The sequence below is a fragment of the Neophocaena asiaeorientalis genome, unplaced genomic scaffold (genome assembly GCF_003031525.2).
Source record: "Neophocaena asiaeorientalis asiaeorientalis breed wild unplaced genomic scaffold, Neophocaena_asiaeorientalis_V1.1 scaffold40, whole genome shotgun sequence".
NCBI lineage: Eukaryota > Metazoa > Chordata > Mammalia > Artiodactyla > Phocoenidae > Neophocaena > Neophocaena asiaeorientalis.
This window is the reverse complement of record NW_020185335.1, coordinates 9,352,741-9,374,772: the sequence shown is the minus strand read 5'-3', so window position 1 is coordinate 9,374,772 and position 22,032 is coordinate 9,352,741. Positions and strand designations below refer to the sequence as shown.

At 57.1% G+C, this 22,032-nt stretch overlaps 1 protein-coding gene across 1 annotated transcript in view; it reads right to left on the bottom strand.

Moving 5' to 3' along the window:
* Positions 1-22,032, bottom strand: part of CMIP (c-Maf inducing protein) — a gene marked incomplete at its 5' end in the record, with an annotated part of 235,057 nt that overhangs the window by 8,546 nt on the left and 204,479 nt on the right. The window contains 6 exons of the mRNA XM_024735722.1: positions 2,261-2,368; positions 4,826-4,874; positions 5,178-5,204; positions 6,525-6,590; positions 15,120-15,473; positions 21,045-21,149. Coding sequence (XP_024591490.1) covers positions 2,261-2,368; positions 4,826-4,874; positions 5,178-5,204; positions 6,525-6,590; positions 15,120-15,473; positions 21,045-21,149 — 709 coding nt within the window. The remainder of the gene's footprint in view (positions 1-2,260; positions 2,369-4,825; positions 4,875-5,177; positions 5,205-6,524; positions 6,591-15,119; positions 15,474-21,044; positions 21,150-22,032) is intronic.

The following is a 22,032-nucleotide window of genomic DNA, read 5'->3' as shown; positions in this document are numbered from 1 at the left end:
GGGGGAGGGCGTGGGGAGTTAGTGTTTATAGCGGGGACAGTTTCAGTTTGGGAAGATGAAGTTTGGAGATGGATGGTGGGGGTGACTGCAGAACACTGTCGGTGCGCTTGATGCTACAGAACTGCACACTTAACGATGGTTCAGGTGGGCAGAAATTGACACAACATTGTAAGTCAACTATACTTCCATGAAAATATGTTTAAAAATGGTTAAGGTGGTAAGATTTATGTTATATATGTTTTACCTCCGCTCTGTACACACACACAAAAGCCCCCTCTCCCGTACCCCTTGGGACTCTGCTGATATCTGGCCCTCTGGGTCTTGGCACCGTCAAACCTGGCGGAAACGTCTCGGCAGCCCCTGCGTAGGGTGCACGGGCCCACCCCTCACACGCAGGGCAGGGAACAGTACGGAGCCCCGTCTCCCCTTCCCAAGCCCCCCGTGCGTCCCAAACGTATTCTGAGGGATCGCCTGCCCCAGAAACCCAAGAACTGGCAAATTCTGCTCCATCTTGGGTTATCTGCAGGGCGGCCATTAAGAAAAGTGTGTTTCTTTCTGGTGCATCTGGAGATGGGTGCCCAAGGGCAAGGGTCCCCAACCAACAGCTGGGAGGCCCAAACACCTGGTGTGCTCTCCCCCTGACTTCACGTTAGAGCAAATGCCCTTCTGCGGTTGGAAACGGCAGCCTAATCAAGGGGACCTCATCCGTGCCATGTGTCTCCATGGAAACGACGCATCACCATCCAGGGGCTGCCTGCTTCCTTCCCCACGTATATTCTTTTCTGCTCCATCACCAACAACTCTGGCATACAAATGCAATCTCTCAGGCTGGGGAGCTGCCAGCTCCCTGACTCCTCTCTCTCACAGTCCCCGCACCAAGGGGCGGGGGGGACCACGGGGCGTTGCCATGGTGAAGCTGTGACATCAGAGCAGAGAAGCCTGTGAGAGGTGGTGCAGGCAGGCAAGGCCAGCATTTCCAGGACACACAGGGCACTCAAAGGGGACACGTCAGGCAGCAGGCGAGGAGTGGAGAGCAAGTGCGTAAGGAAAGGAACCTAAAAATAAGCCCCTTTCCAGAGAGGATCCAGAGGCAGTGCTGGGGTCTGTCGTCACTGCGCAAACACTGCCAAGTTCACTGCGGAGAGCGTTACGAGCTGCTCACTCCACCGAACCGGCTGCCCAGTAGCGATGAGAATAACCACACCCGTCACTTCTGCGCACTCACTGTGCGCTAGGCCCTGGCCCGGTGCCTCGCATATATTATCACAGGCAATCACCATGGTAATCCCGAGACGCCAGGACTATGCTCCCCGTTTCACAGACGAGGAAACCGAAGCCCCGAGAGGCAATTTACTGATCCGAGGTCATCAGGCTAGCGTGTAGCAGGGCTGCAACCTTAGCCACGGCTAGCCTAGGCTTGCGCCTTTCTCAAGCTCTGGAACATGAGTGACTGTGGAACCGAGCTGGTTTTGTCAGCAAGCGGGCTAGGTGAGGTTGTCGGCCGCCTAGAGGAGCATCTGCCCTGGGGAAGGGGCATCTGTGCCTCCTTTCACAAGATGGACACTCTTTGCTACTGGAAGAAGGGCCGGCTCTGGACAGCGTGGGCCTGGCCGAGGGAGGAACTTGGAGACCGGAGGCCTGTGTGACCTCGGGCAAGCCACTGCACCTCTCTGTGCCCGTTTCCACACAGAGGTAGTTAAGGGATGGGGCTGCCGTGAAGATGAAGAAAGATTGTGCATGTGAGGTGTCGGTCACAGCGCACAAGGAAAGTATTAGGAGTCACCAAGGATGTGGTTATTGGTCTGGGGATCTCAGATGCCTCATCTCCAAGGTGGGCCGGTCATCCTGACCTTGGCGATACGGGGCAAGGATCAGACGAGCTGGCGGATGGATCTGCAGCGCCTTCTAGGATACCTGTGCCCAGTACGCGCTCAGTCCCTTGAACAAAGCAACGCGCTGCAGTGATCCCGATGAGCTTGGGCAGTTAACACCTGTAATGTCTGGAAGATGGGGTAATAGGAAGTGTCCCTCCTCACGCTGCTGGGGGAGCCTCTGGCTCGGGGCCTGCTCAGGTAAGAGATGAGGAAGTGACACCTGTGGCCGGCGTCACCATCACCATCTTCATCACCGGCATCCTTTCAGCCTGGAAATTCCAGGGCGGCCCCAGCGGGCGCGGGGCGGCTCTCTCACTGGTCAGGGGAGGGGAAGCCAATGTGCCCGCCCGTGACTCCGGCCACTCCCACCCCTGCCCCTCACTTACCATGCTGGCGAACAGCTCCCCGTCGTCGTCGCAGGCCACCCCTCCGGGGCTGTAGAGCTGAAACCAGCCGTCCTTGCCGGCTCGCACGCTCAGCAGGCACGAGTGGACCTGCCGCAGGGGGAGAGCGCTTGGTCAGCCCCTGCAGGCCCATGACGACGGTGGCCCACGATCCACACACGCCAATGGCAAACGCCCAGACAAGTCCCACGGTTAAGGAACTGGTTTAACTTAGTTTAGTCCAGACCCGCCCAGCCTTCTACTAAATTCCACGGAAGGCCTTTTGGGAAAAACTCTGATATCCGTAAACAGGGGAACTCCAGCTCCTCAGGATGGAGGGCCGGGCCCTGGCTTGTTTAGCTGCCCTGAATAAAGCAAGTCTGTGGCCAAGCTGGGGTAGAGAGGCGCAAAGGGACCTCTGTGCTGCTCTCTCCTGCACCTTTGATGGGGGCGTTTTTTTCTCCTTTCTCTGTCTGGGTCTCTGTCCCCCTCTCTGTGTCTCCAATTCCTCTCTCTCTCTGCTCTCCTTTCTCTCTGAATCTCTGCCCCACTCCCTCACTTTTGGGGCATTTGCCCCTCCACCTCTGGGGGTCTGCCTGCTTCCCTACTTCACCCTCATGGGTGCTGTCCCCAGGCTTTGCCTCTGTCCTGCCGATGTCTCTCTCTCTCTCTCTGGGACCCTGACATTCTCTCCTTAGGAGAAAGGGTCTCTGTCCAGAGTCGGGGGCAATTTCAGTGCTGCCCGAAGCACAGCTCTCTCTGTGGCTCTCAGCTTCCTCCCCAGGGCTCCACACGTCTGTGTGTGGGTGGTGTGTGTGCATGTGTGCAAACACGTGTACACATGTGGGAGGAATTCCACATCCACCCCGGCCCCGCTGTAATTGCAGGGAGAGAGTGAAGGACGAGCTCCTGCCGAGAGTCACTTACTCACAGATATTCAGTTGATCACAACCCACACACAAGTAAACACAAAGCAGGGGCGGCAGGGCTCTGACTTTTCCCTCTGAGTTGGAAGACTATCGGACGCTAACTTAGCTATACTTCAAAGAAACAAGGAAGCAAGAGTATGAAACTCTGTTCAACAGATACAGCAGAGAATCTATAAGAAAACAACTATGGCTCCATCTGGGAGGGAGAAGGTGGGAAGGGAGAGGAGTGAGGGAAAGAGAAGCAGGAGAGGAAATCAGAGCAGGAGGCGGGCGGAAGCGGGAGGCACGGCTGGCAAGAGGGGCCTGCTGGGGGGCCGTGTCCTCAGCAGCCTCCCGGGTGTTACCCGGGCTGGGAAGTTTCCCTCCTGGCACTTGGCACTGCCGCTCCGCTCTGGGATGCAGCTGGTACCACTTTTATTCATCAACTTCAAAGTCGGTGTCTGAAATGAAGCCTCACTTTCCAGGGGAATTCTGAGACTCTGCCTTCACGCACGGCGAGGGATGGCTCAGGTTTAAGAAGAACGGAGACCATCGCTGGTACCCAGACGTTTAAAAGCTCCCTGTCTATGGCTTCTGCCTGAGGGTCGCTTTTGGAGTCAGGTGTAGAATCATGGTGTTTTAGAACTAGATCCTTCTAGATCCTTCTCGAACCAGGCTTTATAGTGTGGCCTCTTTAGAATATACTCTGGCTCCACCGAGAATAACTCCCTCCCTCATCCTCCGGCTCTGCCAGGGGTGCAACGTGTCCACCTCTGTCCCTGCCTGGAAACCAGACCCCTCATGCCCCAGACTCCGTGTGCACAGAGAAGGGGCCTGAGCACCTCAGGGCAGCCCCGCCTGGCCCGCTGTGCACGCTGCAGGGCTCGCCCCTTCTGGAGCCTAACTATCCCTGGGTGAGGGTAGGGCCTCGGTCCATGTACCAGTTGTGTGATCTCGGGCATGTAACCCCCGTTTTCTCAACTCTAAAAGGAGAGTAATTCCAATGTAAAATGGGGACGATGGTAGCACCTAGTCATCAGGGTTGTTGTGAGGATTAAATGAGAAAACGCATGTGCCTGACACAGCGTGAGCACCGAGCGAAGGCTGTTGCTGTCATTACAGCGATGCAACGGGAGAACGGCTGGGGTGGGTTCCCAGCCCACTCTGGGTCCTTGTTCACACACAGGGGCTCTGGGAGGGAAGGCTGCTGCCCTCTCCTTGAAGCCCAGCTGTTGGAGAGGCAGAGTGGCCCCTCGGGGAGGCCCTAGGCCACCATGCCCGGGAAATAAAACCTGGCTCAGATCCCAGCTCAGACATCTTCCCTGGCCCGCTGATACTCAGAACGGCAGGACCAGAGAGGATGAGCCGTATCTCAGAGCTGGTTAGGAGCCCCGGTGCCAGCCTGGCCCTAAATCATGGCCTGTGGCCTAAGGAGAAACAGCCAGTGGGAAACACCTCTGGGGAGCCTCAGTTTACAGTAGAACACTGACATCACGGGCCAGGCTTGGACACTTGGGTTGGGGGCTGTGGTTATGCCCAAGGCAAAGGAGCCTTTGTAAACTGTTAAGGATGCCCGCGAGGGACAAGGGGGCCCTGACAGAGCCACATGTGCCCTGCTGCAGCCTGGACCATGTGCCTGCGAGGGAGAGGGAGGCCTCACCTCTTGTCGTGGGTCTTCGGCGAACCTCTGAATCACGTACTTCAGTTCCCTGAAAGAGACGGGGTAGGGGCAGAGTCATGCCCAGGGTCCTGGCTGGGGTGGGCCAGGATCGGGGGCTGAGGACAGAGCTGGGGAGGGGTGGGGCACCGGCTGAGCTGGCGGGATCAGGAGACGCCTGGACGGGCCTGGACACGCGCGTCTCCGGGAGAACTTCTGGGAGGAGCCATCCTTGCCTCCCAGAAGGCACGTGACGAGGACGGGCCGGAAGGAGGGCTGGCTGCTGGGGGACGCCCGCAGGACAGAGGACACTCGTCCGGGAAGAAGGTAACAAGGGCGTTGCCCAAATACTCACTTGGTGAACTTCTCGTGTGCGAGAGCTCTGCAACAGAAACAAAGGGAAAACCCCAGTGAGCAGGGCGTTCGCAACAGCACAGTGACCCAGGGTCCTTCCTCTGGGGGCGGCAGGCTTTCTGCCGGATTCCAAGAATGAAGGGGAAGTTGAGCATGAAACACCGACATCGTGTCCCCACTCGACATGACATGGAGCAGAGGAACGGGAACGGGCTGAGCTCCCCGGGCCCCTGCTTACTCTAAAAGGAGGGTAATTCTAATGTAAAATGGGGATGATGGTAGCACCTAGTCATGAGCACCAGGCTTCAGAGTAAGCGGAAGCGGCGCTCTGCGGGGGGGGGTGGGGTGGTGCACGTGAGCACGTCTGCACGTGGGCACCAGGGACCCAGGTGTGCTTGTGAAGTGTTCCAGCACTAAGGCGCGGCTGCGCTAATTACCACCGCTCATCCGAGTGGCAACCGGGGACCCTTCTCAGGGCCAGTCGCCTCATGGGCCCACCGTCAGGTGTATCCCCGCAGCTGTGGGAACAGCGACTGCAGCCAATGACGCCACTGCTCTCAGGAGTCGGATTTCTCCAGTCTCAAATCCTGGGGGCTCCAGGGACCAGCTGGGCCGGCAAATGGGGTAATTACTGCATGTAATGCCCCCTCGGAGAGCCGCATTTCATAAACACAGAGCTCCTCCGGAGAGGGCCCGGGGCTGCCTCCTGGGGCCCGGCTTCTTCACAGCTATCAAAACAGGCCTGCAGGCATTTTAGGGCCTGGTGATTTAGACAAAGCCTTCTCCTCAGGCCATTATCCACCAGAGAGTTTTCTCCCTATTTTCCCGTGATAAATTCAATACTGGGATAAGGGCCGGAGAGACGGAAGGGTCCGTTCCTGGCCCAGCTCACTGTGGGGCGTGAGCTAATCATTGTAATGGGGGTACTAAGGGAGCTTTCAGCATATGGCCGCGCAGCACACAAAGCCATTCCACACGCGCGTTATGTCTGGATTTTTACTCTGGCCCTCGGGAGACGGGAGAGGCAGGTTTTCCTACGCCTATCTGACGTACAACAAACACCGCTGACGTGACCGCATGGGGGCTGGTGCGGAGGGCTTTGTACTCTTAGCTCAGTGAAGCCATCTAGCCATGCAAGCACGTGATTTCCCCATTTTCGGGGGTGGGAGTGAGCCTCCTCGGGGTCCCACAGCTGAGGACCAACACCTCCATCTCCATCTCCCGCTGTCGTCTGTGGTGTCCCCTGGTGCGTCCCGTGACCTGATCGGTCCCCCTGCTAAGGCCGGGGTGGCCGACGGAGGTTGTCCTTTCAGGGCCGGAGGGTGCTGGGGACGTGTGTGGGACTTACTCTTTGGGGAATGGAATGGGCTGAAGCAAGCTGGCCAGAGACGGTCTCCAGTCATCATAGTCAGACCTGGAACAAGAGGGGACGACGGTCAGGACGGGTCTAGACGAGGGGCGGTTAACGGTGTGTTATCACACAGGGTCAAAGATGGGGCAAGAGTCTGGCAGACACCACGTGGCACCGACTCTGCTCTGGTGACCTCGGCTCCCACGGGCCCCGAGGGACGAGCAGCTGGTGTCTGCAGCGTGGCCGCGAGGCCTGATAAGCCTCTCCGGAGACTTCCCCGTGGCCGCCGAAGGGGCTAGTCACCCGGCTCCCCGGATTCCTCCTCCTTGCCACCACACCCAGGTTCCCAGACCCTCGTTCCTTCTATCTTCCAGAGCACGGAGGGCTGTCATGGGCTGAAACGTATCCCCCTCAGATTCGTACGCTGAAGTCCTAACCCCAGGACCTGAGCCCAGGAAGAGGTGACTGAGGTAAAACGAGGTCATTAGGGTGGGTCCTAATCCAACCTGACTGGTGTCCTCGTAAGTGGAGATTAGGACACAGACACACACACAGGGATGACCACTTATAAGCCAAGCAGAGAGGGCCTCAGACAAAACCAACACTACCCACACCTTGATTCCACAGTTCCAGCCTCCAGAACTGTGAGAAAATACATTTCTGTTGTTTAAGCCCCTTGGTCTGTGCTGGAACCTGGCCTACGCAGAGGACGGCCCCGGACCCCAGACCTGATTTGTGGTCCTGTGGGCCCGGGGCTCCCTGATGTATAGAATTCGCTGTTTTTTGTTTTGTTTTGTTGGCACCACCGTGCAGCTTGTGCGATCTTAGTTCCCCAGCCAGGGATGGAACCTGTGCCCCCTGCGGTGGAAGCGTGGAGTCCTAACCACGGGACCACCAGGGAAGTCCCAGAATTCGCTGTTTTTCAACCTTCTTTTCGTTCAGTTGGACCCCTCTGCCCCCCGCTGCCCCAAGGAGCTTTTTCAACATTTTCCTTAATTGCTCTCTAAGTACACTATATCTGTTAATATGCGGTATGTCTGTCTCTACTTTATTCCAAAAAAGAGGAAGATCTTCTCACCCCCCAGAACAAATAATTCGCCCTCACCAACAATGCACAGTTTAGATAACCCCGGTGTAGGAACTGCTCCCACCGCTCCTTCCTCCAGATAAAGTGATGGTAAAGTGGCAGCTTTCAGAATCCAGCTCACACCCTGGAGTGTTCCGAGGAAAGATGTAAACGCCGCCGCCGGACACACCGAAAAGAATTCCCAGAAAAGCCTGTGGCCTGAGATAAGTTCTGACAGTGGTGCCAGCTGAGGGTTACTAAGCACTGACCAGGCCAGGCAGTGGGCACAGCCCGGCTCACTTAGTCCTCAGAACAGGCACTTGAGGACAAGACTATCGCACCTGCCCTACAGGTGAGAAAGCGAGGCCCCTCGTGCCTGCTGAGTTCAAGCAGCTAGGACGCTCAGAGCAAGGATTCACAGCCAGGTCCTCGGACTCCAGTGCCCGAGGCTGGGTGTGTGCTTTATGCTGCCCACGGGTGGATGGGCACAGGGAGCCCAGATCAGGACGTGGAGACAGACCCCTTTCGACCTCATACCTGCGGTCATTGATTTTTACAGCTGGCTTGTCTTCCCTCTAAACCCCTTCCCTCTTTCCCTCCCACCTGTCACTGACTGACTTATGGTTTCCAGAAAAATCTAAAAGTAATAGGAGCAAACATTGTGGACAGCACCTGTCTTGAGCCAGGGGCTCTTCCAGGCACACACATGGATCAGCCCCTGTATTCCTCCCAGAGACCTGGTGAGCTGGACGCGCCCGCCATCCCCATTCTACAGCCAAGAAAACTGAGTCTCGGTGAAGACAGGCACTGGCCCGAGGCCACACAGTCTGGTAAGAGCTGGGGTTTGACCCCAGGAGCCTGGCTCCCGTGTCTGTGCTCCTACCCACCGAACAACATACTCGTGGCCCCTGTTTCCACCTGCAGAGGCAGGCCCTGTTCCCTTTCTCAAAAGGGGCACGTACTCATTTTTCTTTTGCTTTAAAAAAATACGTTCAATGTAGAAATGCCATTAAATACAGGAATCTCTACGGAGTGTTTAAATCACCCATAATCAGAGTGGGTGTCAGAGGAGCTGTGGCCGTGCCTGGTGTGTAGGCATCTGCTGGGCTCCCGGCCAGACACAGCCCAGACCATGGCTCACTCCGGAGGAAGGGGAGGTGATCAGTGAACAGGGTTGTGTCACCGGGTCCAGGTGCTAAGCTCAGTGGGAGGTTGGGGCAGGGGTCTAGGTGAAAGCGTCTCCCCAGCCTGGAGCTCGGCCTCCTGAAGGCTCTGTCATGGCAGCTCACGCAGGACCAGGGGGTGGACGCAGGGGTGAAGGAAGAGGCAGAGGCAGACAGACTTCCTTCCTGGCCTGGGCCCTGCCCAGCTCCAAGTTTGCAGCTGGCTCCTGGACTTACTCCAAATATCCGGTCTGACCATTTTAGCGTACATGGTGGGTGTGTTGGGCAGGGACTGGGAAGCTAGGAGCCCGGGGCCTGGCCAGGCCCAAGGGATGGGCGTGGGATCCCCGTGGCCAGCAGAGCGCCTGTCAGGAGCATCCTGAGAGCAGTGCTGGCCTCAGGGCTGGCAGGCCAGGCTGACCTGGGGTGGAAGCAAGAGCTGCAGGCCGGGCTGTAAGAGGCCTGAGCCCACCTGCAGGAAGAACAGGATAGCTAGGCCTTCCTGGGCTCAGGGAGGAAGGGGAGAGTGAACCAGGTGCCTTAAGCAACCTGAGGGCCTCTGATAAGCAGCACACATTTAATCCTATAACCCCCATTTACAGATGAGAAATGGAGGCCCAGAGAGGTCAGGACACCTGCTGAAGATCACAGAGCTCATGAGGGGAGAAGCTGGACTTGAACGAGGCTCCGTGAGCAAGAAATCCAGCCCTCTGGCCTTGGGCTGCTCTCCACGAGCGGTTTAGAGCCTACATGGCTGAGGACTTCCTGTCTCTTGCTTGGGAGGGGAGCGGGGCCGGCGAGGGGGGCGGGCAGTGGTGCGCGTAGGTAACACCAGAGACAAGCTGGGCCGGTGAGGGGTGGATGTGGGAAATGAGGGCAGAGTGGTTCCGAGGATTTGGGGCGGCCGCCTTGGCCCGGCAGAGACAATGCACACTTGGTAGAATTGTAACCCAGCTTGACAGGTGCTGTTAGACCAGAGCTCGGAGCTGTCCCGTGGACAACGTGCTTCCTCCAAGCAGACCCTTTCCCCGATTTCACGGAATCTTCTGCATGGCATGGGGAGAACACACCAGCCTCAGGGCACGGGGGGCCAAGCAAGCCTCTGAGAAGCCGAAGCCCCCAGCACACGGGTCTGGGACGGGCAGGCCTGGCCCTGACGGCTGTGTGCTCGCAGCGCCCAACCTGAACCCTGGCTCTGTCACGGCCACAGCCTGGAGAATGCCGTGTGTGGCTCCCTGGGGTGGGGCACTGGTGGGGTCCTCAAAGGGGCCCCTGGGGGTGAGCTAGGGCACAGCGAGGCCTGGGAGACCAAGGGGAGGTCCATGGCCTTTCTAGAAGACCATGAGCGAGGCACCTAAAGCAGCCCAGGGCGCCAGGAGGGTGTGTCAGGGACACAGCTCATTCTGCTTTGCTCCTGCCGTCACACGCACAATATCTGCTCCCTCAAAAGGCAACTAGCCCAGGGATTAAAATCCAAGGTGAGACACGAGTGGCCTTTATCTCTGAAGCTGGGGATCCGGGCAAATCCCCCTTCTCTGCCTCGTCATCCCACCAGGGACCTGCCAGGGCTGTAGGCAGATCCACTGGCCTCAAATGCTCTAGGGAGTGTCTGGGTTCTACAGAGTGGCCACAAGCCCCAGGACATCTATACGCATACATACACTATACATACATACACACACACACACACACACACACACACACACACACACACACACACGTGTATTTCTGCTGCTCTGCAGACCTCATCTAAAACCCTCGCCGGAAGCCCGAGCACGGAGATGCTGACCGTGGGGATGGGGGTACCGGTCCTTGCCGCAAGCCTGCAGGGTGCCAGGTGGTGCGGCGAACGCGTGGCACACACGGATTCACTGAATTCTCGAGGCAGCCCTGAGAGCCAGGACGCACTGACAGGCGTCACTATCCTTATTTCACAACTGGGAAACCGAGGCCCAGAGAGGCAGACTCATTGTCCGAAATCATATGATCAGTTGAACGGCACGGGGAAAGACTGGACCCCAGTCTGGCTGACGTTCAACCAAGGAGGTGAGGTGGTCCTTCCACCCCCGCCCCCGGGCACCCAGCTCCCGCTCCCGAGCCCCACTGGGAAGACAGCGGCTGGCAGACGGTGAGCTGACCTGGAGGAACGGCTGGCAGTGGTGGTGTCTGGGGCCTGAGGGCCCGCGTGAGGGCAGAGATGCTGACTGGGCTCCAGTCCACCCCACCCCAGAGCCTCATCAGACTCCCCAGCCACACTCACGGGCTTCATCCTGGCCGTGCGGTTGCCTACAACCTCCTTCTCCATCTCTCTGCCTGTTGGAGGCTATTCCAGCCACTCCTTGTCCGCCAGGGTCTCCAAGCCCCCAGACAGTCCCCCTTCCCTGCACTGAACTCCGGGTGTTTCCGCTCAGCAGAGCTGCGCTATCTGGCTGTGCCAGTCCTTCACGGAGCAGGGTGGTCCTGGGCGATGTCCCCGGCGCCTGCCTTCTACATTCTAGTCACTATCGTGCTTCCCGGTCACGAGGACAACCCCAAGTCCATCTGCATTTTCCCTAAAGGCCCCGAGGGGTGAGGCGTCTTCCAGCTGACCTCCAGCCCATCGAGGCCTCTTTTAAAATCCATGTGTTTGCAAAAGTAACAAGTAGCCAGATTCGAGCTGATCAGAAAACAGTGGATGTGCCCGTCTCCCATCTCTCCCTCATGATGGCGGCTCTCTTCTCTTCCTGGACGGAAGGGCATCCCTTTGCCTGTGGCCACACGTGTGCCGGGAGATTCCCACGCTCCATCCCACCAGGCAGGCAATGTCGCTGCTTTTAGAACTTGGTGCTACTCAGATTCAGAGGGAATGAGAGCAGGGGGCGTTGGGTCCCCAGCATTTAGCACAGAACCTGGCCCACCTAGGTGTGCTGTAAGTGTTTGATGAAAGAATGCATAAATAAGTGGGTAAACAAATGTGTGAACCACACACACGTGCCCAGGAGGTTAAGAGCTGGAATCCGAACAACTACAGACCAAACCTGCTCTGTCCAGCTCCCAAAGTCCACATTCTTTCCATCGTACCACCCAGCCTGGGCCTCACAGGGTGATGATCTCAGAGTCAGCCTTGACCTGTGCTGGGAACAGTTTTCCTTTTCTGAGTCTCCAGGGAACGTTTTGCAGTTTACGTTATTTTCCAAAGGTGTTAAATTCTAACTATTTGAGGGCCCTCTGATGGGAACACAACTAATCAGGGCCCCTGTCCACTCTCTCGGGATGGAGCGGTGCCCGCCTGCTCCTGTGGACGCGGTCTGCCAGGCTGGGCCCAGGCTCTAAGCATGGCTTCTTTGGCCCCCACAATGCACTGATAGGACCCCTCAATTCCACATTAGAGCCTCTGTCCTTCCATTCTTTACACATTACTCTCATCTGGGGAGCCGTCCTACTGATAACAGCAGTCCACTCTCACCAAGTCCTAAATTCTCCCAATAGCCCCTCTGAGGAAGACACCCATTTTAGAGATGAGAAAACTGAGGCCCAGAGAAGCCAAGAACACTGCCTGCAGTTACACAGCAGACTAAGTCCTATGGCCGCATTTCCTCAATTCTCAGATGCACGCTTCTTGCAAACTGAGTCTGCACTGAATGCCACATTCGTGGGTTTTTTTTCTTTTTTCTTTTTCCCCTCTCAAAGTGCTGTTATTAAATCGATGATGTGTCTTACTCCCAATGGTACCTTAAAATAGAGGAAACACAGTTGTAGTCAGAAAGTGTAGTAACTCCCATCTGCCCAGTGTCCATGCCTGCAAGATACCTGCTCTGTGCTGGGGCCCGAAGCCATGCCCTCTAATGGCTGGGGGCAGCTCGACTCAGAGAGGGTGGGTAACCAGTGCAAGGTCACAAGCTAACACTGACACCCCTGGGCCCTGAACCCGGCCGTCTGGCTCTGAATCTGTGCTTTTTCCAACGTCTCATGCTTTGGAGCACTTTGAGCTGCTGGGGTTTTGCAGATTTGACACATGTGAGGCCCTCCAGTGGGCCAGTGAGTCAAGCAGGCAGCAGGGTTAGGGAAGGAAAGCTGCTGGGGAAAGAAGCGATCGGGCCCACATCGTGCTCTGCGCTCCCCCAAGGTGAAAAAGGCTTCTGGACGTACAAACCCTGCTTCGTGGAGATCTCCGGGTGGGGCGGGACGTGCTGCCCTGAGCAGTGGTCAGGAACGCCGCCCAGCGCCCAGCAGGCAGCCTCTGACGGGCCCCCTGACCCCCACCCATGACCTGGCAGCTGGGCAATGCGGGCAAGCAGGAGGTCTGGAAGCAGATCAGGAAGAACAGAGTCCTCATTCATGAGCGTGTTTATGAAGAAGGAAAAAAAATGTGTGTCAACTGCATGATGAAACTCAAATCCTTAGTGCTTAATGAGAAGTATGAGTCAGGGCCCGAACTGGCAGAAGGTCTGGGAGTTCCAGGTGTCTGCGGAAAACAGCCGGAGTCAGGGGCCGCAGGAGGAGAGCCGGGCCCGGCCAGATGAGAAGGAGATGTGGGCCGCGGCTGGCTGGTCCCTCAGAGGGCTGGCCGCCACCCTGGGAGAAAGCGGGGACTCCTCCAGCCTTAAAGAGACTGAGATGTGTTCTCGGAGATGCTCTCTGAGCAGAAGTTTGAATCTGCTTTGGGTGGGGATAGCGCTAATCGTGGTCATGCCCTCAGCTGACCTTGGCTGCCGGAACCAAGGGAGGCCTCCCCTTCTCCTCTCCGGGGCCAAAGCAAGGGCAGAGGAAGAGTTCGGGGATGCTGCAACCAGAGTCACCTCCAATCACGAGAAGCCACTGCGTAACATGTACGCCTGTGTGTGCACACACGTGCTCACCTCCACAGACACCACAGGCCTCGCTTGTAGAGCGTGAACAGGGGCACGCCTATGCAGCTCTCATTCACCAGGCAACCGGCAGCTAGCCTCCACCCTCTGGACCACGAGCACACTCCGGGCAGCACCCCGTTCATGAGAGCAGAACGAACGCCGCAGACGAGCAACAACGACGCAGGGACTCGGTGTGACCCCAGCAACACTGACGAGCCCCAGGAGGCAGGCCCCCCCAGATCGAGGGGCCCCGGTGCCCTGACATTAGATAAGCACTGGGCATCGGTCAGATGCGACCATGCCGTCATGCCCCCAACCCCTCGGAAAAGCCCATGTGCCACCACCAACTGCACCGGGCAATGCCCATCCCTGCAAGTGGTGCCCAGTCCCGTTCTGAAGGACAGAGCTGGTGGCAGCAAGTGGGGGAGGCGTCTGCTGGGTTCTCCCGGCCCAGCTGGTCCACAGAACTGCAGAGCTCAGCGCGGGGCGGAAGGGAGTGGACAGCACCAGGCGTGCATAGTCCGAGACGGGTCTGGGGTGGGAATGGTGGAACTGGAAAGACCCTTGGGGGTCAAAGACTAAGACCCCCTCCATTCTAGAGTCACACAACTGAGGCTCGGGGAGGGGCAGGCACGGTCCAAAGCACCCAGCTCAGAAGCACCACTCAGAGCAGACTGGTCTCCAGCTCCTGCTTAGAACTCCTCCCACCAGCCAGGCACGTGGAGCCTGATCCGCATGCCATGCTCCCTCCCCCGCCCGGCGGATGAGGCTGCATGGGGGGGCAGCTGCTGGAACCTGACGGCAAGTACACACCGCACACGCGAAGCGTGCATGGATCGTGTGACACAGAAACACACCCACACACTGGCTCATGGGCATATCTGCACACACACTCCAGCTCTTGTGCACAAATGCTCATACCCACGTGTTGCACTCAGAGCCACTCACGCTCAGAAGCAGCACAAGCACCCGGACACACCTACACTTGTGCACTTACACTCACAGGCACTCGAAACACACATACTGCCCCTACAGAGAAACCCACAGCCCTCCCATATCCAACTCCTATATGTAGACACACAGACACACACAACACACAGAAACTCGGGCAATCACCCATATGCTGTTATGCCCTCATACATCCAAAGCCATTTATACTCACCCGAGGACAATTACAGATTCAGAACGAGCCCACACCCTACACAGCACGCAGAGGTGTCCACACACGCACAGACGTACTCGGGCCCCGTGCGCTGAAGCACATCCTGGCAGGCGTACGCACTCACACATTCTCAAACTCATGGACACAGGTGTAGGCGTCATGCTTGTGCCTGTACCCTACACACGTGTCCAGATCCTCGAGCATACACGTACACACACAGCCGTGCACGCACACACCCCAAAACAAGTGCCCTCACACCCTACATCTGCATCCTGTGCACCCACACTCAGCACGCCCACCCTTGCACGCCTCCAGCCAGCGGCAAGCCCCCTCCCCGACCCGAGGGTACCAGGCAGGCCGGGGGACACTCACAGCAGCTTGAGGATCTCCACGTAGCAGCCAAGCGTGCGGTCGGCCTGGGGGCCCAGCTCGATGCTCATGGTGCTGCAGGCGGGGCTGACCATGAGGCAGTCGATGAGGTTGGGCTCGCTGTCGTTGCCCACGCTGGCCGTCAGCGCCGGCTTGGCAGTGCTGGCGGGCTCCACCTCCACGTGGATCTCGCTGGAGGCCACGACCACCGACTTGAGCCGCGCCTCGGACAGCGTGGCTTCCTGAGACACCAGGTCCGGGCTGGGGTGCAGAAGGCGCAGAGGTAAGGTGGGCTTCCGGTCGCAGGGCTGCTGGCAGCCGTTCCGGATCTCCTTCAGGCTGGGGGAATTGTCGCGGCTGGGGGAGAGGTGGAGAGGGGCGTGAGTGCGGGCCCTGGGGGCGGGTCACAGAAGCCGCGAGCTGCCATCTAGTGGCTGCTTCCAAGCGCCAGGCTGCACGCAGCTAAGTGTCCCCGGAACCCCACGGCGGTGCCATGAGCTGGTGCTACTGTATCCCTCCCCACCAGTGAGGAGACAGGCTCCCTCAAGGCCTCCAGACAGGGAGAGGTGGGGATGGCATCCAAACCGGGCTGCCTGTCATCGAGGCACGTGCTGTAGTCCCAGCACATAGCAGGTGGTCGACACGTTTGTGGAACGAATAAGTGATGTTAACCTCTACACAAGACCCATAAGGCCCCTGGCGTTCACCTCCACCAAGACACCTTCCCTGGCCACCTTCCGGACACACCTGTGAGACCTACTAGCGATTTTACTTCTAGTTGCTTCCTGTGGTCTAACTGTCCCCCTCCCCCTAATATCCTCGGGGCAAGGCCCAGGCCCCACCTCTGCGGCCCCATCCCTGCTGCGTGAGAAAGCTCAGCTTCTGACCCGCACCTGGGAACACCCTTCAAAGGGATCCCAAACCCCAGATGCTAGTGCCGTGGAGTCTGCACGTCCCTCCTGTCTGCAGCACCCCACCGCTCTGGGCTAACCCCCCATCCCGCCCCTTGCAGCATCTCCACCACCTAGAGGAACGATGCTTGTGCGGGGGGGTTAACAGGTGTTAGCTGAGGAAAGGGCGCTATGGCATCATTGAGGTCACAGGTGTTTGGGAAATGCTGGGCCTCTTTACAGCAGGACTTGTCAGAGCTTTGAGTCTGGGTAAAGCGCCTCCTCACTGGGTGCTTCCAAACATTACGGGGAGGCGCGCGTCAGGACAAAGGTAACTCCAGCAAAGGGCTTCCTTTGTTGGTGCCCCTGGGCTGGCACGGTGCTAAGTGCTATCACGCAGACCACACAGACTTTCTCAGATATCTCTGAACGGTAGGTATTACCATCTTCACGTTACAGGTGAGGAAAGATGCCACCAGAGGTCAAATGACTACCCTGATGACATGGCTCGTAAGTGGAGAGGACTTGGATTTGAAACCAGGTCCCTGACTGCATGTCCAAGATGCTGCATGATCCCATGCAGGTCCTCCTCCCCCACGAAGTCTTCCCTGATTTCTTCCACCCGCCGCTCTCACCCTTCCTGCCCCTGTGCCAGAACCCTCCACCCCTGGCTGGACACCAGTGTCCCTTGAGGCACTTCTAAACATCCTAATGTCCCCGTAGGTCGGAATCTCTAGGGTGGAGTCCGGACACCAGTCATGTTTAGGGCTTCCTGTGTGTGCAGTCACGGTTGAGCCCACGGCTCCAAGAGACTCAGAGCACGATGATATGATCACAAACAGCTACTCGTCCAGTCCTTCCCGAAATGGGCCACACGCATGCGCCTGTGCTTCCAAAGAGACGCACGTGCTCCCCGTGCACAAGGACTGGCTCAAGCACAGAACTCACACCCAGTGTGCTCAGAGGGCCTGGATTTGTCCAGCACGTGCCACGAGCCAGGCCTGAGCTGAGCCCACCAAGGATGTTTGATAAATACACTTTGAGCTTTGCTGGGGAAAAACAAAACCCTTTAGCTAAAGTCCGAGAATTCCATGCCTGATGGAAAATTGTGTGTGGTCCGGTGGAGGATGTGGCGTAGTTACTCAGAGCAAACTTGCTATCCAGTACTCAGCTCCATCTCCTTTGCCTTTGCTGGGATTTAGGAGTGGATTTTCAAGGCTGCTTGGCTTAGATTGGGCGATTTTCCAGCGAGCTATGGTAACCTGGGTCAAGTTGTCTGTTCTCTTGTGCGCAAGTACATCACGTACCTACTGAGAGCGCCGCAGATGGGCCCAGTAGACGGCACGGGGTTTTATCTTCCAGGGACTGACCGAGGGGGTGGGATGGACCTGAGCCTGGGGAAGGTCTTGCATCCCTCAGGGTGATTTCCTGGGGGAGGTGAGGGCAGAACTTGGATCCCCAGCTACTGTGGGCTGCGAGGGGGCTGGGCTGTGTCTTGAGCAGGGAATCAGGGCAGGCCTGAGCGGGAGGCAGCAGGGCCCGCCTCGCCCTCCCCAGGCCTCCACCCTGGGCACCTAGTAGTAACCGCCGCCTACTGGGATCCCCAAGGTCGTGCTTGGCCTCTGCAGCGGCAGCCAGAGGGGAGTCTGGAAACGGACACCTCATCAAGTCCCTTCTCTACTTAAAACCCATCGGCGACTACAACGCCCTTAGAATAAAACCTCCACAACTGACACACAGGCACAGCTCCGCCACTCAAAGCACGGTCCCCAACCAGCAGCAGCGGCATTACTGGGAGTCTATGAGACAAGCAGAGGCTCAGGCCCTGCCGCAGACCCGCTGACATGACCCCAGGAGCAGCTCAGCACGGGAGGTGGAGGTGGGAGAAGCTCAGTGGTACAAGTCTCTCCATGGCCTGGCCTTCCTCTCCAACGTCGTCTTCTGCCTCTGCCCCTCTCTCTGCTCAGGGCACACTCAGTTTCCTTCACTTCCTCCCCTGCAGTGGCCTTTAGCGTGGAGCAGATCACTTGTGGAGTTTAAGAATGCAGATTCCTTGGCCTGGCCCGGAAACGCTGCGTCCAGGAGTCTGCATTTTCAAGCAGCACTCCAGGGGACTCTAAAGCAGGTGTTTAAGGACCATGGGTAGGACATGTGACCAATGGCAGCTCCATCTGCACTGCCGGGCCTTTGCACATGCCGTTCCCTCTGCCTGGAACGTCTTGTCCTCTTGCCTTGCTGACAGCCAGCAGGTGTCAATTTAAATATCACCTCCCTGCAGAATCCCTTTCCTCACTTCCCCCTAGAGCAGGGGTTCTCAACTCTGGCCACATAATCCACTTGCCTAAGGTGTTAAAAAAAAGAAAGAACCCGATGTCAGGGGCATCCCACTTAAATCAGAATTGCAGTGGGTGGGGCCCAGACACCTTTTTTTTCTCTTCTTCTTCTTCTTTAAGATATAACCAGTGGGATGCGGGTAAATGTCTAACAACAAAGTCTCCAGAAAAAATGGAGCCCTGACTGGTAGTGTTTGCCAATTTTCCTGGTGTAAATACTCCCACCATGATTGAAGTCAAGCTACCAACATGCCATCCCTGACTGTGGAATTGGGAAGAGATGTGCTTCCAAGTGTGCCTGGGCTCCAGCACACCCCGGGGGTAATAACATCAGTCCGGTCTCGTCCACAAATCTAAGGTGCAGAGCTTTGTGACTATCACAAATTCCCCTGTGTAATAAACAGCCACCAGACCAGGGCTCCTCCACAGATACTTCGGACATCTGTGGCCAGACAGTTCAGATGATTCCGGGCTGCTCTGTGCGTGGCAGCGTGTTCAGCAGCATCCCTGACTTCCACCACTGGATGCCGGCAGCACCCCTTCTTCTGCAGCCCAGAATGTCTCCGGACGTTGCCAGATATCCCCGGGGGGTCAGAGCTGCCCCCAGCTGAGAACCACGGACCAAGATGAAGATGTGAAACATTTCCAAGGACTCAGAAGCTCCTCTCACGCCTTTCCACCTAAGTCCCTGCCCCGAGGCTGCCACTATTCTGGCCTCTGTCACCAGAGATTGGTTTTGCCTGTTCTTGAAACTCAAGGGACGAGATTCACACTCTGTGCATCTTTCGGGTCTGGCTTCTTTTCCTCCGTATTATGTCTGTAAGGTTAGTTCACTGCTTGCTGGTTGCACTAGTTTGTCCATTCTTGCTGTCCTGCAGTGTGCCTCCGTGTGAACACACCACAACTTACCCGTTCTACTGCTGTAGGACGCTGGGGTTGAGGCAGACTCTAGTTTGGGGCTATTACAAATAATGCTGCTGTAAACCTTCTTGTATATGCCTTCTGATGGACACACCAAAGTGATGAGAGCTGGGTCCCAGGGTTTATGTGTGTTTAGCTTCTGTAAAGCCTTCCCAGGTGACGCTGACATGCAGCCAGGGTGGAGACTCCTTGCCTTGGACCACGTTAATTACGCCTCTGGCGTCTTTCATCACAGCCCTGATGAAATCGCTCGCCTTCTCACTCCCACCCCGTCCACCCACTGCCACACCATCCGCTCTGGGAGGGCAGGGGCCCCATCGGCTGGTTTGCTTTTGTACCTTCAGCACCTGGCACAGCAGGGACCCTCACTAAACAAGTGTTGAAAGGATGAGAGAAGGACAGAGGCTGGCTGTTGCTGTGCAGTGTGCACGGGTCCTAATTCTGGTTCTTTCCATCTCTGCCCTTCTCCTAGGGTGGGAACTGGGAAAGAGATTCCATTCTGCTTCCTGCTCCCAAGTCAGGGAAACCCTGCTCGAGGGCAGCCAGGCAGAGCCTTGGAGACGCAGAGGGAAAACGCTGGCAGGTGCTGCTTCCTGTTCCTGCCCCGAAACCTAAGTCCAGGCTCAGGTGTCCGCGGAGCGAGCCCCGGGAGGGTGGGTGAGGCGGAGGCTTCAGGAGGAAAAGGAGCCTGCGAGCCTGTGACACCCCTGATGCTCTTCCTACTTGCTGGGATGGCCTGGGCTTGAAATGCATGCGGATCAGCTCCAGAGCTGCAGTGTATGAGGCCAAGGGCAACTGACCATCCATGCACACAGGGATGCCGAGGATGGTTGTACAGGCCATGCCTTACTCTCTACTGCCTCCTCCTTTTTTTGGGCTTTTAATATAACATGCTGTAGGGCATGGAACAGGCACCTGGGAATGACCAGCACGACATCTTCATGTTGCCCTGTTTGCACAGGTTTTCAGTGACGCTCCACTGCCTTTCCTTTAAGGACTGAAATACATTCCTGCGATGCTCCCAGCTCTAGCGGTGCCTAGACACATTTCGGTCCTCTCCGAGTTGTGCAGTACTCCACCTGAACAACTGGACAGGGCGGCTGCAGAAGATGTCATCTGTGCCCTGCACATCATACCTTCTCTGATGACCCCAGAGATCACCAGAGAAAGTTCTATATGACCAATGGCATCCACGTCACGCTGCATCCCAGGAGCCAACCCCAATCCGGGAAGAATGGGAGCTGGTAAGTAACTACCCCGGTGTCATCATCCCTCAGGGGAGGGACTCTGAGAGAACATTCCACAGTCTCCCGGGAGGTCCCACCGGGACACGCACAGGTGCCTGCAGTGGTCACCTGCTTATGAACATCGAGTCTGCTGGCTGTCCTCCCTTCCCAGGCTCCCTCCCACTGCTTCCTGGGGTTACCTCCCTAATAAGCTGCTTGCACCCAAACCCTGGGGGACCCAGGACAGTGGCTCCGTCATGTCTTCTTCCGGTTACATGTGCCCGCTGGTGAGAAATCTTCAGAATAAAACACTTGTTCCTAAAGCCAAGTCAACACGACGGCCTTGCAGTGCCAGTATTGATTCACAGCGTTTGCTTTTCCAGTCACATCCCTGGGTTCTGGGCCCTGGCACCAGTGAACACAGGGGATTTGGCAAACGCACTTGAGGCAGGTCCAGTGGAAGCCACTCCACCTCCCTGCCTGGCCAGGTGTGTACAGGTCACCGTCCCTGGGGCAAGCGTGTCCCACCCAGGCCCTCCCGAGGCGGTGGGGACTGACCTGTTGATGAACTCTTCGTAGCAGGAGTAGATGGCGGCCAGGCACACAGCCACCAGGTTGGGCAGGACCCGGGGGTGGGGGCAGTGCCCCGTGGGGCCGTGCATGCTAGAAAAGAGGAGAGGGCTAGGTGAGGTGATGGCAGGGAGGAGGGGGAGGCGGGGTGCCCTTCAGACACACACTGGGGGGTGGGATGGGGGTTACCCCAAGTCCTCTGCTGGGGGGTTGGCAACACCGGGATTTGCGTCCTGGCTCTGCCACGTGCAGGCAGCAGAGAGCCAAGCTCTGGACCGTGGGCTCCAGATCCAGGGAGCCTGTGTTCACGCCCAGCTGAGTGGCCTTGGCAAGCTTCTTAAACTCTGCACTCTTTCCTAAGCTAGAAAATGGGGACAACGGCCCCCTCCTCAGTGGGTACCATGAGGATCTAATTTTCTAATTCATGGGAAGAGTTAGCAGACAGTGGCCATACGTCCTGTGTCTGTAATTCATGCCCAGCGGTTCTGTAACAATCATTTACCTCATCTTCTTTTCCAAGTGGCCTGCTTTGAAAGAAAAGTTATTATGGTCAACCTGATCCTGGCCTAGCATGAGGTCTGGGACACATTTGCTAAGTCCTCCATAAATGCCAGCCATTGTTATTCGTCACAGCTATGTCTGTGCCTCAGTTTTCTCATCTGTAAAATGGGGCTAATATCCCTACTCCCAGGGCTGCTTGGGGCCTGGGGATAATACCTGTAACATTCCCGGAAAATCGGTGTGGCCGTTGGGACTAAGAGGCCTAACCTGAAACAATTTCATAAACCATTACTGGGTGCTTTAAAGGGACCCTGGGGTCACCAGGGTTCCAGCAGGACAACTTTTTTTTTTTTTATTTATCTATTTTTCTTTGGCTGTGCCGCGTGGCATGCAGGATCTTAGTTCCCGGACTAGGGATGGAACCCGTGCCCCCTGCAGTGGAAGTGCAGAGTCTTAACCACTGCACTGCCAGGGA